The 17,183-nt window shown below is 36.5% G+C and overlaps 1 protein-coding gene across 1 annotated transcript in view; it reads right to left on the bottom strand.

The window, feature by feature from the left end:
• Positions 1-17,183, bottom strand: part of IL1RAPL2 (interleukin 1 receptor accessory protein like 2) — a 436,774-nt gene that overhangs the window by 403,925 nt on the left and 15,666 nt on the right. The window contains exon 2 of the mRNA XM_072956493.1: positions 7,497-7,683. Coding sequence (XP_072812594.1) covers positions 7,497-7,667 — 171 coding nt within the window. The 5' untranslated portion in view covers positions 7,668-7,683. The remainder of the gene's footprint in view (positions 1-7,496; positions 7,684-17,183) is intronic.

Raw genomic sequence — 17,183 nt, 5'->3', positions numbered from 1 at the left:
ACTTCACAATAGGAACAAAAAAAGAGATGTTTTTAGCAAGGACTGGGGCTGGGAGGAGGGAATTGAATACAAAAGGACATAGGAATGAACTTGGCGTGATGGGAATGTTCTGTATCTTGTTTGTGGTGTATGCATTTGCCAAAACACATCAAATTGTACAAGTAAGAAAGGTGAATTTTATGTCTGTAGATTCTACAGAATAACATGACTTCAAGAAAAACACAAAAAACCCTCAATCTTAAATTCCCAGTTTGAGTTTGAGATGTCCTAGGTAACTTTATTTCTAGCTCCCTATGTAACTTTTCCCTTCCTATAGTAGCAGCAAATATCAAGTAAAGACTTTAGTCATTAGATTTTTATAACATGTCTGGGATATGTGGCAGACATTATTACATCTATTTGATATGTGGGAAAATGGAGGCCCAGTGGCATTCTATTACTTATCCACATTAATAGTGGAATGGTGACCAGAATCCAGGTCCCCAAAGACCAGTGCTTCTTACACATATCAAACACCCACTCCACCAATGTTAATCCATCTTCTTTATAATTTACAAATAATAAATAACTGCTTTCCCACATCTAATGCCATATCTAGAAATTAAAGCAAGAATAAATCAGTCTTAAATATTATGACACTGACTGTGGTTTAAGGGCACAAACTGAGGCCTTCATGGGTTTCATAGCTCATTCCTCCTAGATAACAGTATCCTTGAAAATTCTAGTTATATAGATTAAAAATTTAAAGATTGAATGTAATTTTATGGCTACAAAGTAAGGCACATATTAGTATCATTACATTTCCAAAAGGGATTCGAAATCCCCAAGCATTCTGCCAAACCGTTTTTTAGCAAAACAAAAAAAATGTTGGTCATTTGGGCTGTGGTATTATAAGGTCTCCAATGACCTTCTTTTTTCTCCTTTAAGAAAACTGTCAGAATGTATAGTAAGATATATCAATGCAAAGCTCTTAATTTTGGAAGCTTATCTCATTGTAGTGAGTGACAACATTTAGAAATGGTCATTCCCAAACTATCATTTTGGTAGAGTAAACTAACTCCTCATAATACATCTAAAATTTTCTCAAATATGGTATGAGTCAGAGATCTAATTATTTTTTTCCAAGTGAATAGGCAATTATGTGCACATCATTTTTAATAAGCCATTATCACCCCTTCACACCCATTAAAATGAAATGTTATCATATACTAAGTTCTCATATATACATATTTTATCTCCTTGTGGATTCTCTATTAAATTCAACTGATCTATTTATCCTTTCTTAAACTACTTTAATTGCTGCTGTTTTGCAGTAATTTCAGTAATAGTTAGAATAAGTCTTCTCTCATGAATGTTTTTTTTCCAGTATTTCCCTTGCAAATCTGGAGCATTTGTTCATCCATATGAACTTTATAATGTTTATCATGTTGTCTAATTTAAAAACATCACAGTTTAGCAAATTGGATTATTTATGCAATATTGGGAATAACTGATCTTTTATTCTATGAGATCTTCCCATGCAGAAATATGTTCTGTTTCTCCATTGATTTAGACCATATTTTATGTCCTTCAATAAAATTTTATTTTTATATAGGTTTCCTCCCATCTTTGTGAAATGTATTCCTCAGTGTTTTATAGTTTGTCATGGTTGTAAATGGGATAATTTCATTTTTCCCTTTACATGTCTAACTGATTATTACTAGAAAAAATAAAAATTGAATATTTTGTATACCTTTATTAAGCTACTTCACCAAATTATCTCATCAGTTCTATTTTTGTTGTTGCTGTTTAGCCTCTTGGGTTTTCTTGCTATACAATTATACAATCTGATAAATAAGATTATTTTGTCTCTTCTTTTCCAATATTTATACAGCATATTTCATTTAATTTTCTTATGGCATCAGCTGGAACCTCCAAAGCAATACTGAATAATAGTAGTGACAGAGATCATTCCTGTCTGGTACATCATGGATATAAGGATATATGTATATTTACAAGGATGTTTATTGCAATACTGTGATTACCAAAAAACTAGAAAAAAGCCTGAACATCCATCTGAAGAATGGCTGAATAAAACAAGGTTATATGCAGCCTATGAACTATGATCCAGCTATTAAAAAAGAATTAGATTTATATAATCAACATGAAATGATGTTCATGATACATTTGTATATGATAAGAAGAGGTGAAGAGTGATATGTATAGTATGTTCCCGTTTTTATAAAAGTGAAGGACAAGGAGATATATTGTGTCTATATACGTATATAAATAAATACATAGAATATATATAGAGAGAGTGTGTTAGCAGTGAGGAAAGAGTGGAATGATAAAACAAACAGGTAACCTTAGTTACCTTAGATGGTTAAAATGGAGTGGAAGAACATACAACTGACTTTTTACACCTCTACACTGTTTGATTTGTCAAAAGTATCAGTTTTTAAACATACAGAAATAGGTATTCACTTACTTTGGTTTGACTCCAGGCTTTCTGTAAAACTCAGTAAATACCAAAAAGAAAGGAGAAATGGATTTCATCAGATTAAGCAAATTGCTTAACCTCTTTGGGCTTCGGTTTCCTCGTGTGTAAGACAAATCAGTTGTGTTACATGGGCTCTAAGGTCCCTATGATATTGCAATTCCTTCTACTAAGTTTCAGCTGGATCTTGAGAAAATCTCTTTCTGGTTCATTTGAGGCCCTTCGAGTCATTAAGGAGTTCTTCGGAAGGATTTCAGGAACTGTTTCTAAAATAATTTTCAGAGAGCATTCTATTTACATCAGTGATGTGAGTCTATGAAGTGCATAAGATATGTATTTAGAGGAGCAATCAGAGTGGTGTTCTAAAAGAGCATGCACTAGAAATCAGAAATTCAAGATCTGAACTCCTAATTGGCTGTGTGTTAGCTAAGTGACCTTCTCTTAGCTACTTCAGTTTTCTCATCTGTAAAAAGTAATGGTAACAGCCACCAACAAGTAGCCATACTTACTTTTGTTAACTGATGGAGTTCAAATAAAGGAGATTTCCCCCCCTTTCACGCAACCTCTGCATTCCAAGGACAACACGGATTGCCTTATTCTCAGCCACCTTTAGGTAAAAAATTATGTTACATTTTATGAAAAAGTAGATCAGAGCTCCCAAACCAGTGAACCATAGCACTCTGGTGTGCTAGAGGGGAACTACTATCGTGTAGACACAATGGTCTGCACTAAATCAGTCACATGAGACCTGGAGCAGCCCAAGTCCTTAGGGCAGTTCATCCAATCACCTCACTGGGTCATATTATTATTTTCTATGTGTGCTATAATATGAAAATAATCGTGACAAGATTGTTGTCAACTATTATGTCCTGTGGAAATATTAACTGGTCTTATTTAGTTCTGAAATTTTCCTTTGCAAAGATGTTCATATCTATCTATGGTTAAAAACAGAGTTATGTTCAGCGATGTTCATGTCTATCTATGGTTAAAAACAGACTTATGTCGAATGACCTTTACTTGATAGAAATGCTATTGTAGGAACTGTTCTTTAGATGCTTTCACTGATGCAGCTCCTTCCTGGAGCATTGAGGGGAAGCAGTTTACTTATCTAACTCCCTCCAAAAGAACAAAAAATGGGTTTATTTCAGTCACTTCTCTATCCCCAGTTTGTAGCATGGTGCCTAGCACATAGTAGGTACCCAGTAAATATATACTGAATGAATGAATGGATTTGCACTGAGCCATTCATAAGGTCCCACCCATCCCGTTATAACCAATGGCAAACATCTGAACTTAAGATAGTTGTGACAAGAAAAAGGAGGATTCAAACAGGTAGCCTTGACCTCATTAACATCAGCCTTTTATCAACTGAGGTTGCTTATCACATAAATGTGTGTTTTGCCCCAAGGCATCTATTTGTATTTTCATTGCTAATGTCCTATTAAGGTTAGGGAATTCTTTTGTTTAGAAATGGGATAAAGGGACTCTATGTTCTTGTGTCAAGTGTTCTCAGTGAATAATGAAGTTGTTCTAGTGTTTTCCTTAGTTCAATAAAGAAAATAATCATCTCTCATTTCAAAAATGTTTCTAACAGCACTGACATTATTGTCTATTCTGTTCTAATGTCTAAGCCCCATTCATAGCGTCAGGGGGAAATGCTGAAAGTTTAGCCCCCTTCCTCACTTCCTTTTGTTAACTAATAGGGTTCAGATAGAGGAGTTACAGCCCCTTATACAATCTCTTACATTCCAAGGACAACCAGGATGGGCTTATTCATTCATCTTTATGAACAAGCCCCAGTGCCATATGAGCCACCCCTACCTTCCCATCCAGCTGTGACTACATGCAAATATCGAAGGATACTCCTTAAAGGCCTGCCATAGTAGGATAGATGGAAAAGAAACCAGCGTAAAGATTACATGCATTTGAAAATACGGCTGGGAAAAAGATCATGCAACACATACACTTCACTATTAAAACATTGGAGATAACATGTTATACACTTCTAACTTGGGATATGTACCAGAACGAACCCTGGACAAGGGTGCCCTCCTCTTTCATAGCTGTAGCCAGAGCAAAAGCACTTCATGTTCAGCCTGGTAGGAAATGTACAGACTGCAAAGCAAGTAGGGCAGATTGCTAAACTATTGGTTAAAAAGGAAACATTTTTCCCAATACATCAATACATTTTTTCAAGGATTTACTTGCAACGTTGTATGAGAAGTGGGATTAACAATACAACTGGAAGTTTCAGAGACTCTTTAATTTGGGGTTTCAGTTTTTTAATCTGATCCATTACTGCAGTGTAGTGGCTGAGTGGAAGGGCCCAGGAGCCAAACTGCAAGTCCCAAACTGCTATGTGACTTTTAAGCCACTTAACTTGTCTGAGTCTCTAGTCACTTCTTCTGTAAAATGAGGATAATAATAATATCAACTTAAGACAGTAGTTCTAGAAATTGAGTTAATCCATCTAAAGCACTTAAAATGGGGTCTGGCATATAGTAAGTACTTAATACATGTTATCTATAACTATGATTATTCATCAATTATGAAATGTTACAGGAATAGCCAATGTTATTATCCAGACAGAGCTGGAAAAGCCATTTGCTTCACCATCTTTGGTCCATTTCTAAGAAAGAGTGAGGGTTAGCTTTTCCGAAGGGATAAATTGCTTTGGCATACAATGATGATGGTGATGCCTAGAGATGTGAAAAAAGAAGAAAGAATTTAGTAGAAAGATAAGAAGGTGAGATAGTAGAATGAACACGGTAAGAGAAAGCTGATGACCTGGATTTTACTCCTAGCTGCTAGTGCTTAAGCTGGTCAACCTCCCTTGTTCAACTATAAAATTGAAATAAAACCTTTTTATTCTATCTTTTCATGGGCTCCTCTGATCAGGGCTGTGTCTTAAAGAAGTGCCTGTGATCACGGCTGGGTTTAGCCCCAGGCCTATTGCAGGAGAGGGTAGTGGTTAACAAAATGGACCCTGGAATCAAGCTGCCTTGAATATAAAATGAGACTTTGTTAGCTAAGTAGATCTGTACAAGTTTCTGTATCCATCTAAAACTCAAGTTTTTCTCTATTAAATGATGATAATAGCGCCCACCACACAGAGTTGCACTGAGAGTTAAATGAGATAATGTAGAGACCAAGCTTAGTACAGCATATGGCACAAATTAAGTGCTTAATAAATACTAACAAGGCTGATGATGGAATGAAGGGTCCCATTAAGTTATGGATATTCTATATCTATGCGTAATGAGCACTGTGTTCCTTTTTATCTGTCCAGATATTAACGGGAAAAAAGGGAAGACGATTCACATAGAGATGTGAGGTCCTAGTTCAGGACATGCTCTTGGTGTCTACTGTCAAGTCCCCCCAGGTATGAAGATGGGGGGCTTTCATCACACTAAGTGAAGCCAGCCAGCAAGAGAAAGAAAAATACCATCTGATATTACTTATATGTGGAATCTAAAAAAAAAAAATGCCAAACAACTTATTTACAAAACAGAAATAGACTCACAGACATAGAAAACAAACTTGTGGTTATCAGGGGGGAAAGGGAGGGTGAAGGGATAAACTGGGAGCTTGAGATTTGCGGATACTAACTACTATATGTAAAACAGATAAACAAGGTCCTACTGTACAGCACAGGGAACTACATTTAATACCTTGTAATGGCCTATAATGAAGAAGAATATGAAAAGAAATATATCTATGTGTGTATAACTGAATCACTAGGTTGTAGATCAGAAATTAACACAACATTGTATATCAACCATACTTCAATTAAAAAAAAATACATGACAGCTGTAGGAGCTAGGGTTTAGACTCTCCTGGGAACTGAGGGTCTGTCAGATCCTATAGAAACAACCTGTACCAACTTTTCTGTGTGTTTGGTTCCGACAATTTGCACAGTGCCTGTGCAGAAAACCTTCTTGGTCACCTATGACTATCACATATAAAACTGGACCACATGTCAACCAGTATGGCCCAGAGTGGGCAGAGGGTGTTCAGTCTTCTTAGGACCACAGGGCTCAGGCTAGCAGCCAAAACAGCAGAGTTGGAAGGTTGTGTGTTTATTTCTCTGCTTCCTCCCCCCAGATCCGTGCTCTGCCCTTATCTGACCTACTCTACACCCAGGGAAGCTGAAGACTATTGATTCTGTCCCCTGGTTTTCTGCCCTCTGACTTCTGTTTGAATTCATGTGGTAGGAGAGGAGACACTAGCAAGAAACCAGAAGGCAGGAGTTAAGAGGGGTTAGGGTTTTTATCCTGCCCACTCTCTCTCTGTCTGCCACAGTTCGTATGTTCCTCTGAGGTCACAGCTCCTAACAGGTCTGCTGTGCTCTTGCCACGTTCCAGGGACACAGCTCCTTCCCTTTGCCACTGTAGGCCTAGGAGTGGTAATGTACAGCTTCCTCCCCTTTCAGTTCCCTTAACCCTAACCACACCTCTGTAAATAGTTCCTTCATTCAATTCTCTTCTGTGCAACCCCTGAGTGCGGCTTATATCCAAATAAACACATCATATCCAGTGTTTGCACATCCTGCACTGGGCCCTTTTGTCTCCTCTGCACTGACTGCAATGGCTTTCACCACGTAGACCATGATAACAGTTGTTATTCTTTCTAAGTGCCATTGCTTGTAACCATGGGCCTTTGTTCCAAACAGTAAATAATATTTCTATGTGTATGTCCCTCGAATACGTTCTTTCACATGTTACTTAAATCTTCACTCTTCTTCCCATTTGCTCTCATGAGTTGGGGTAGAGGGATATTTTCCTTATTTTAGTCATTGGAGAGGCTGGGATTGCTTCTCACACCTGCTGATGGAAGTACATGAAAAACAGTAATATATAGGAATCATAGCTATGAATTATTTAGCTGTGGATCTGTTGATTCTTCTCAGTGAAGTGTCTAATACCAAAACCTAGAAATAAAATCTCTCCATTTTTCTCTCTCCCCAAGCCAGTCATTGACTTAAGGTTAAAAAAATGCATTTGACATCATGCTGAGTTACCTTGTACCACACAACATCAGGCTCCTGATCGGACTTTTTAAAGTCATCCATGTCTGGGCAGGAGATCTCCTTTCTTTTAGTGACTTCAGATTTTTCCAAATAGCGGATCCTGCTATTGTAGCACAGACCTGATTCATTCTCTGCAACAGTCAAGGACATCGACACCTTCATGCAATAGGTCGAGTTTCTGCAGGAATAGAGAAGTAGCAAAATGGCTTTATTGGGTGTTTACACCTTTGTGTGTACTCTATAAATTTCAATCACAGAGAAAAAAATGTGACAATGAGTGTGTATATGTCCATGAATGACTGAAAAAATTGTGCTGAACACTGGAATTTGACACAACACTGTAAAATGATTATGAATCAATAAAAAATGTAAAAAAAAAGAGTATTGACTTTTCCATTTAGGACCTTGCCTAGAAATCACAAACAATATCAAAACACGATAGAAAAGTTTTCTACTTCAACCAACAGGAAGATACGAAATGAAATGCTAGTATGAACATATCTGGCTATGGAGACAGCTAATGAGCTCCATAAAACAGCTGTAACCATCTTCTGAACTGTAAGACAGTCAGACTTCTTTCCCAATAGTAAGTATTGCTATGTTGACAACCTGATAGTGAAAACTTGTGAAAATGTCTATAACTAAGGCCATAGCCGTTTCTGCTCTGTCCCTATGGCCAATCTCTTAACAGGTATTCCAAGGGTTGTTAATTTTGCCATTGGTTCCTAAGCCAATATTTTCTTTTACTGCATACATACCAAAAACCTTATCAACATACAGAAGATACCTGCTAACTTACATAGCTTTTTAAGGTGTTTACTGAGATATGTCAGGGGTCAAATTCTGGGTTTCTACAAAAAGATCAAATCCTAGTAGAGTGTGGTCAGTCTGGATTAATTTTATCCACCAACACTAGCAGTATAAAGGAATCTCAACATTGAATTTTACCATAAGGCCACTTTAGAAATTGGACATTAACTGGCTAACTCCCAATACAAGAGTTTTTATGGAATTCAATTTTGCCTTCATTTCCTTATGTATACCCCATGGCAATTGCCTACCCTACTCTACTTGGACTTCAGAAGATATCAACCACACAAAAGAAAACTGGAAAGAGATCAGAAGCAGCCTGGTAAGACTTAGAAGGAGGGCAGCTGTTAATCTCTTGGTGAGACATTACAGGATCGTGTCTGTTCTAAGCATCAAAGGATACTGCTGTTAGAAACATAAAGTGCCAAGGACACTTCAAAATCGAGTGTTTTTACAACTAAGTAATAATAATGACAAATGGGATTAGCATACCAACCAATAATTCTAAGATGGCCTCAAATGATTGTTACTATTCATACTACCTAGAACTTACTGAAATTTTACATCATACACAACACAGGAGAGCTGACGGCTGCCGCCTACTGGGTTTACAAACGAAATTAGAATGACTGGTACTTAGATTTCTGGTGAAGTTAATTACTGGCAAGTACTCCTGACTATGCCCATGTCTGTGTCATGTGAAGTTATTATCAGAGTATTCCCATTCTGATGTTCAGATGTAACTCCACTGTAAAATGTAGATTGTGAGCTAGTGCTTTTCTCTCTTCCACAATGTAGGTTCTTAGAACCCAAAGGACATAACATATTCCCACTGGAGATCAAATACAATAACATTTACTTCTCCTATAAGATGTTTGACAGTCTCCTTAAAAACCAAGAAGCTAACGTTGCCAGAATTTTTTTTAAGTCTCAGTCAATAAGATAAATTTGGTTCAATTTGACTTTTCATGACCTCATTTTCAGTACTTCGGGGCTAAACATTTCCATGTCCCCTTGCTGTTGTTAATGCCCTGCATGATGTGGCCTATCGTAACATTCTGTCCTTCACTCATTAAGATGCAGTCACAATGGCATTTCCTCTGCTTCTTGAAAGTATTAAGTCTATTTGAACCATGGACTTTAATACTTGCTCTTCTCTTTGATTTTTTTATCATTTGTTTTTTGTTTAGTGTACGTAAAGAATTTGTTCCTCTTTTTTATCATTATGTTCCTGGGATCTGAACAGATAGAACAGTGCTCAGTAAATTTTAGTTGATTAAATGTGTGGGCATCAAAAGGTATATATATATTCAAGAGACATCTCTCTGCTTTATTTTGCATAAACCCCATATGATGCTAACCCCCATCCCCAGTCTATGGTTTCATACAGATGGCTGGTCAAACATCATCTTCCCTCTTTCAATATGACTCGGGATAATTTTGTAGGTATTCTTATACCACCAGGGTAAGAATTAACCATGTTTTGTGCATCAGCATACCAGCAAAGAAAGGAATATACTGGCTATATCTGGGAGACAAGGAGGACTAGGGTGGGTATAGGGGATGGAAGGAAGATAAACGGTCACAGGTTTTAAAAAGTATTAAACACTGAAGAAAGAGAATCACCTCTGCTGAGTACCTAAAGTATTACGAACAGTTCCTAATGTTACAGACTTTGATCATATCTGCTCCATGATATTCATCCATACAGGTGAAAGAGACTTACTTGCTAAATATTTCCCCATTATTATGTTACAAACCCAGGGAAAAGAGAGCTGTTGACCAGCAGTCTCAACAGTGGAAGTCTACAGAATGTCTAGCTTCTTGAAAGGAGCTGACTATCCAAAATATATTTAGCCCTGGGGAGAAAATAGGGTAGACTACCTAGGGGACCAATATAATATAGTGGTTTCATAACAAAGTATGAGCTTTGAACTAAGATCCACCAGGTTCAACTAGCTCTGTGCCCTTGGGCAAGTTAGGTAACATCACTCAATCTCAGATTCCCCAGCTGAAAAATAAGGATAAGACAACCTTCATGGTGACTCCATTGGAGATTGGAGAAAGGACTTTCTTTTACTATACAAACTTAAGCAAAAATAAGTTTACTGTTTCCAGTTGGAATGATGATAATACCTGACTTCTCCAGGCTGTTGTAACTATTAAACAAAATAAGATACATAAAAATATATAAGAGAGCATCTGGCACATAGTAGATATTTAATAAACTGTAGTTAGAATTGTTATTACTGCTAGTATTAGTTGTTATATATGTTAACAATTAATTATAATTTATATGCGATAAAGTAATTACAATCATCAATATAATAAAAACAATACACTGGCAGCCATGGGTTAATATGTGCCCCTGGGTTGGGGTGCTACTTGAGAGGAAAGAGTCTAAGAGAGATCAGTTAGGCAACAGGTCTAGTACCAGTGGGCCATGAAGTTCTGAAAGGATCGAAAGGATATACTGACCTAGGCACAAAAAGAAGTTAATCAAGAGAAAGCAACTAAATCAGAAGGCAAGAAGGAACTTCTGGGTACTGTGATTACTAGCTACCAGGCAAAGGCCAGAGCTTTGGAGTTCAAATTGTTAGTAAGAGTTCCACCAAGCCTTTTGCAAGTTTCTTAGACAAACACCTTCTATAATAAATCCCAGACCACTAGGCACGGTCACATGTTCCCTCCCCAAGCCCTCCAAGGTTACATTTTGGAGGGCATCCCAACAGCACCTTCGGTAACGTGGGATGAGGATGAGTGCAGGGAACCCACCCTGGGGATGGCTGATGGGTTAAAGGAGGAAATGTTTCAGACTTCTCTAAGCCTTATCCACAAACAACCTTGGCTGGGGCTCTGCATGAATTCACTCTTGCTCTGGTCTCTAGCATGTAAAAGGCTGCGGGCAAATTGCTTGTTAGCTATGAACAAGCCCTAGTATGAAGTCCTTGATGATGACCAAGGTCTCTGGAACTGAAGACAAGGCCTGGTATGAGTCCTGCTGTCTCAGTTGCTGATCTGGGGGAGGTGTGATCAAGGATGCCTGATAGTCTAAGACTCAGGTTGATTTTTATTAGTTGTGTAATCCAGCCCTGGCACAATTCCCGATAACAATTTCACATTATTTAGATTTTATATTGAAAAATGCCGGAGGCCAGTTCTATTTAAAATGTTGCCTGCAACTGGGACCTAAAAATGTTACTTTTCTTTCATTAGGTACAATTAGAGCTGTGTAAGTTTGAGGAGGCAGACTGACGAGTGTGCAAGAATGGGAATTGTACATTTTTTTTCTTTCCTCCCCTCACATCCTGAGGAGGACAAGGAACAGCACATTCAGGCTCAATATGAGCAAAAGGTCTTTGCAATGATGTTGCAGCAATACCTTACAACTGTATACATTTTTAATCTTTCAAGCACTTTCATATCTCCTATCTTACTTAATTCTGCCAATAATCTAGGAAAATGTGCAGGGTATGTATCGTCTACATTTTGCATCAGAGTAAAACTTAAACACAGAGAGGACAAACAACTTAGCCAAACTCATACAGCTGGCCACTGGATGAGAAACAAGGATTTGGCTGTTAGCCCCCGGACATTCTCAAAACTTGATGCTATCAGCCAAACTAACTCATGGTTACCCATGCCAACTTGGGGAAGCTCACAGAAAGAAATGCAGATGTGCAAAGATACCATTTAAACAAAATTGTGGTTAATACACATAGTACAGTATTTGTTTATAAATAAGACTCACTTTCTATTCCAAAGATTTAATGTTAGCTACTTTAGGTCATAATTTATACTTTTTTGTGGAAATATTTCTAAGGGAAAATGTTGACCATTTTGGGTTCCCTGAGGGGAAAAGTAGGATTAAAACATATTAAAAATCCAGATGCCTCTTTCCAATTCCTATTTATAAAACACACTTATACTATAAAATCTAAAGTTTAATTTCAAAATTTGAGTTTATATGAATTTGTTGTATCACCAGGGCTAACTTATTGAAAAAAAACTAAGTTAGAGAAACTCATTCATATCTAAAAGCAGAAGCCCAGATAAAATGCCTCAGGATAAAGTTGAAACTTTTCTAAATAGTTCCTTAAATTGTCTTATCCTCATTTCAAGATACTTTCCCTGAAAATTACAGAACCATCTAACAATCCGTAAACTAAAACTTTGCTTTCTGACATTTCTGAAATGTGAACTGACGGCTGTGCATACCTATCAATTAACCAGCCTACCATCACTGGATAATATTGTCTTCCTCAAAACGTAAGAACTATGAACTGACAATATACCAAATTTAGGAAAGGGAAACAAATGAATAAACAAACAGGATATTAGGCTCTTTGGTGAATTCCATTTCTTGAGAATCATTACGAAGTAAGAACATTTTCCTGAAAAATATCTTAAACTGTGTGGGAAAGGAGAGTTTCAGATGAGTGCAGAAATAAGTACATATAACTGCAAACATGCAATGTTAATACTTTAAAAGACCAAGAAGAGAAAAAAGAGAGAAAATATAAATTACTATTATCAGAAATAAAAGAGGAGGTATCACTACAAATCCCATGGATATTAAAAGGCTAATAAAGGAATACTATGAACAACTCTATGCCCACAAATTTGATAACCTAGATGAAAAGGACCAAGTTTTTGAAAGGCACAATCTGCCAACTCTCACACAAGAAGAAACAGACAACATGAACAAACCTATAACTATCAGAGAAATTGAATTAATAATTAATAAACTTCCAAAGCAGAATGCAACAGGCCCAAATGGATTCTCTGGTCAATTCTATCAAATATTTTAGAAACAAATTATATCAATTCTCTATAATCTCTTTCAGAAGATAGAAGCAAAGGGAACAATTTCTAACTCATTTTATGTGGCTATGATTACCCTAATAACAAAACTAAAAATGTTAAAAGAAAAAAACATACCAATATCTCTCACGAACATAGATGCAAAATCCTCAGCAAAATATCAGCAGATCAAATCCAGGAATGTATAAAGAGAATTATACACCACAACCAAGTGGGATTTATCCCAGGTATGGAAAGCTGGTTCAACATTCAAAAAGCAATCAATGCAATCTATCACATCAACAGGTTAAAGGAGAAAAATCACATGATCATATCAGAACTCAGAAAAAGCATTTGACAAAATCCGAAGCTCATTCATAACAAAAACTCTCAGTAAACTAGGACTAGAGGGAAAATCCTTTAAGTTGATAAAGAATATCTACAAAAAGCCTACAGCAAATGTCATTCTTAGTGGTGAAAAACTAGAAGCTTTCCCACTACAATCAGGAAAAAGGGAAGTATGTACTCTCTCACCACTGCATTTCAGCATCATACTGGAAGTCCTAGTTAATGCAATAGACAAAAAAAGGGAAATAAAATGTATATAGATTTGAAAGAAATAAATAAAATCATCTTTGTTCATAGATGACATGATTTTTAATGTAGAAAATCTGAAAGAATTGGAAAAAAAAACCTGGAACAAATAAACAATTATAGCAAGGTAGCAGGATATAATGTTAATACACAGAAGTCAACTGCTTTCCTATATGCCAGCAATGAACAAGTTTTAAATTTAAAATTAAAAATGCAATCTCATTTACATTCGAAATCCCCAAAATGAAAAACTTAAATGTATTTCTAACAAAATATATACAAGGTCTATATAAGAATAACTACAAAACTGAAAAGAACAAAGTTGGAGGATTGACACTACCTGACTTCAAGACCTACTAGAAACCTACAGTAATTAAGATATTGTGATACTAGCAAAAAAAGTAGACAAATGGATCAATGGAATAGAATATTGAGCCTGGAAATAAAGCCCCATAAATATAGTTGACTGATCCTTGACAAAGAAGTGCAATACAATGGAGCAGAGCAAAGACAGTCTTTGCAACAAATAGTACTAAAACAACTGGACATCCACATGCGAAAAAATGAATCCAGACACAGATCTTTATACTCATCACAAAGAAACTCAAAATGGATCAGAGACCTAAATTTAAAGTACAAAACTATAAAAACTCCTAGAAGACAACAAAGGAGAAAAGTTAGATGACACTGGCTATGACAATAATTTTTTAAGTTACAACATCAAAGGAAGGATCTGTGAAAGAAATAATTAAGTTGGACTTCATTAAAATGAAAAACTTCCGCTCTGCAAGAGACAATATCAAAAGAATTCGAAAACAAGCCACAGATGGGGAGAAAATATTTGCAGAAGACACAACAAGTAAAGGGCAGTTATCCAAAATATGCAAAGAACACTTAAAACTTAACAATAATAAAACAAATAACCCAACTTAAAAATGAGTCAAAGACCTTAACAGACACCTCAGCAAAGAAGATATACAGATAGCAAATAAGAATTTGAAAATATGTACATCATATGTTAACAGGTAAATGCAAATTAAAACAATGAGATATTACACACACCTATCAGAATAGCCAAAATTCAGAACAGTGACGGCACCAAATGCTGGTGGGCACGTAGATCAACAGGAACTCTCTCATTCGTTAATGGTGGGAATGCAAAATGGCATAGTCACTTTGCAAGACAGTTTGACATTTTCTTACAAAACAAAACATAACCTTACCATATGATCTAGCTTTCGTATTCTTTGCTATCTATCCAAAGGAGTGGAAAAATTATGTCCACACAAAAACATGCACATACACATTTACAGCAGTTTTGTTCATAATTACCAAAACTTGGAAGCAATCAAGAGGTCCTTCAGTAAATGAATGGATAAATTAACTGTGGCACATCTAGACAATGGCATATTATTTAGTGCTAAAAAAAAATGAGCTTTCAAGCCATGAACAGACATGGAGGAACCATATGTATTAGTAAGAAAAAGAAGCCAATCCAAAAAAGCTACATACTATAGGATTCTAACTATATGGCCTTGTGGAAAAGGCAAATCTATAGCGACAATAAAAAAAGATCGTCATGGATTGGGGGGAGGGATGACTAGGTGGAGCACACAGGATTTTTAGGGCAGGGAAAATACTCTGTTTGATAATACAATGGTGGATACATGTCATTATACATTTGTCTAATCCCATAGAATGTACAAGACCAAGAGTGAACTACAATGAAAACTATGGACTTTGAGTGATAGTGATATGTCAACATAGGTTAATCAATTGTGACAAATGTTAGGTTAATCAATTGTGACAAATGTTCCACTCTGGGGGATTTTGATAATGGCACATGCACGTGTATGGGAAGGAGGTACATGGGAAATCTCTGTACTTTCCTCTCAATTCTATTATGAACCTAAAACTTCTCTAAAAATAAAATATTTTCTAAAAAGAGACCAGGTGAGCCAAAGCTCTGACCAATTTCTTAACATTATTTTACAAAGAGCCTCAACCTTTTAGATACATTCAAATGGCATTTATTGAGCACCTGCTATGTGCCATGCTGCTTCTATACACTGAAAAGCAAATGTAAACTTAATACAATCACAAAGATTTGCATTTTAAGAAGTTGAGAAAGCACAGGATGTTTTGAATAACTTACTTTTCACCTTTTTAGTCTATAAGCAGATAGTCTTTGAGTTGTGAGGAATTCAGGACTTTTTGTTTTTTAGTTTGTTTTTAATAAAGAATGGCATCTTTCATGGATGATATCTCTAATCTATAAGAATGTTAATATAAAAGATTTGAGTTTATGTACATTTTTTCCCATTAAGCAGAAACATGGTTAACAAACAACAAGGATATATTGGAAGTATGAACAGAGAATACTTTATTAACTGTTCTCTCCTGCTAAAATGAACACTAAGCCGTTGGCACAACACTGATATTCGCCAACCCAGGATTATTCAAACGTATTTACTTACGCTTCATGATGCAGTCAGAGAAAAGGTCAACTCAGGGACTTGAATCAAACTGGACTCTATGACACTAACATCTGGCTTCTGCCCCATCATTCTATTGAATTTCTATCTCTAGACTCAAGGATATCTTACTAACCAAATCTAATGACCTCCTGTTCACCTTCATCCGATCTTATCTCAGTGCATTATTTGAAACTTATCCTTCAACATTCTAATCTCACCTTACTTCTTTCTCACTACGATTGTCTACTTCTCTGACCACTCCTTGTAACTCTATTACTGGCTTTTCTTCCCTGACCTAGCTCCAAAATCTTGGCCATCTTCCCCTAGGCCTCATGATTCCTTCCTCTATTTTGTTTGCTTCCTGATGTTTTTCTTTTCCCCCTCCAATCTTCATCTCCAGACATTTTGTTCAAGCACCGGATTCCAACCACAAACAAGTGCTGAAGACATCCAAGTCTACAGTATTTTTCTCTGTTTCTGTCCTCACTAAGTTCCAGCCCAGTACAGCCATCTAACTATGATTCTATACCATTGTCATGAAAGCACTTACCAGTCACAAACTGAACTTAGTAGCTCTCCCCTACAGTCCATTATTCCTCCTATATTATCTATCATGATTAGAAGCATCACTAATCACACTATCTAGTTTCTCAAGTCAGGTGCATCAAAATCATCCTCCACTCCACCTCTCCATACTCATTTCCCTTATAAAATTGGTTAACAAGTTGTGTTCAGTTCTGTTTCAAAATTCTCTCCTTAACTGGTATCTAGGTCCCACCACAGTTCAAGCCCTAACCGTGTTTTACCTGCACGACTAAAGCAGGATCTTAACAGGTTTCCCTGTCTTCATTTTCTCCCTCCTCTAATCCTTTGGCCAAACAAATGATTTACTTTTAGTTCTACAAAAGTGTTTACAATCAGAAATGGAAGGATGGTAGCATATAGAGACAAGTGATCACAAGCTGGAGTCCATGTTTAAAATGTTATATAGGAG

This window comes from Vicugna pacos, chromosome X (assembly GCF_048564905.1).
Source record: "Vicugna pacos chromosome X, VicPac4, whole genome shotgun sequence".
Lineage (NCBI taxonomy): Eukaryota > Metazoa > Chordata > Mammalia > Artiodactyla > Camelidae > Vicugna > Vicugna pacos.
The sequence above is the reverse complement of the archived record's forward strand: the minus strand, read 5'-3'. Positions and strand labels throughout refer to the sequence as shown.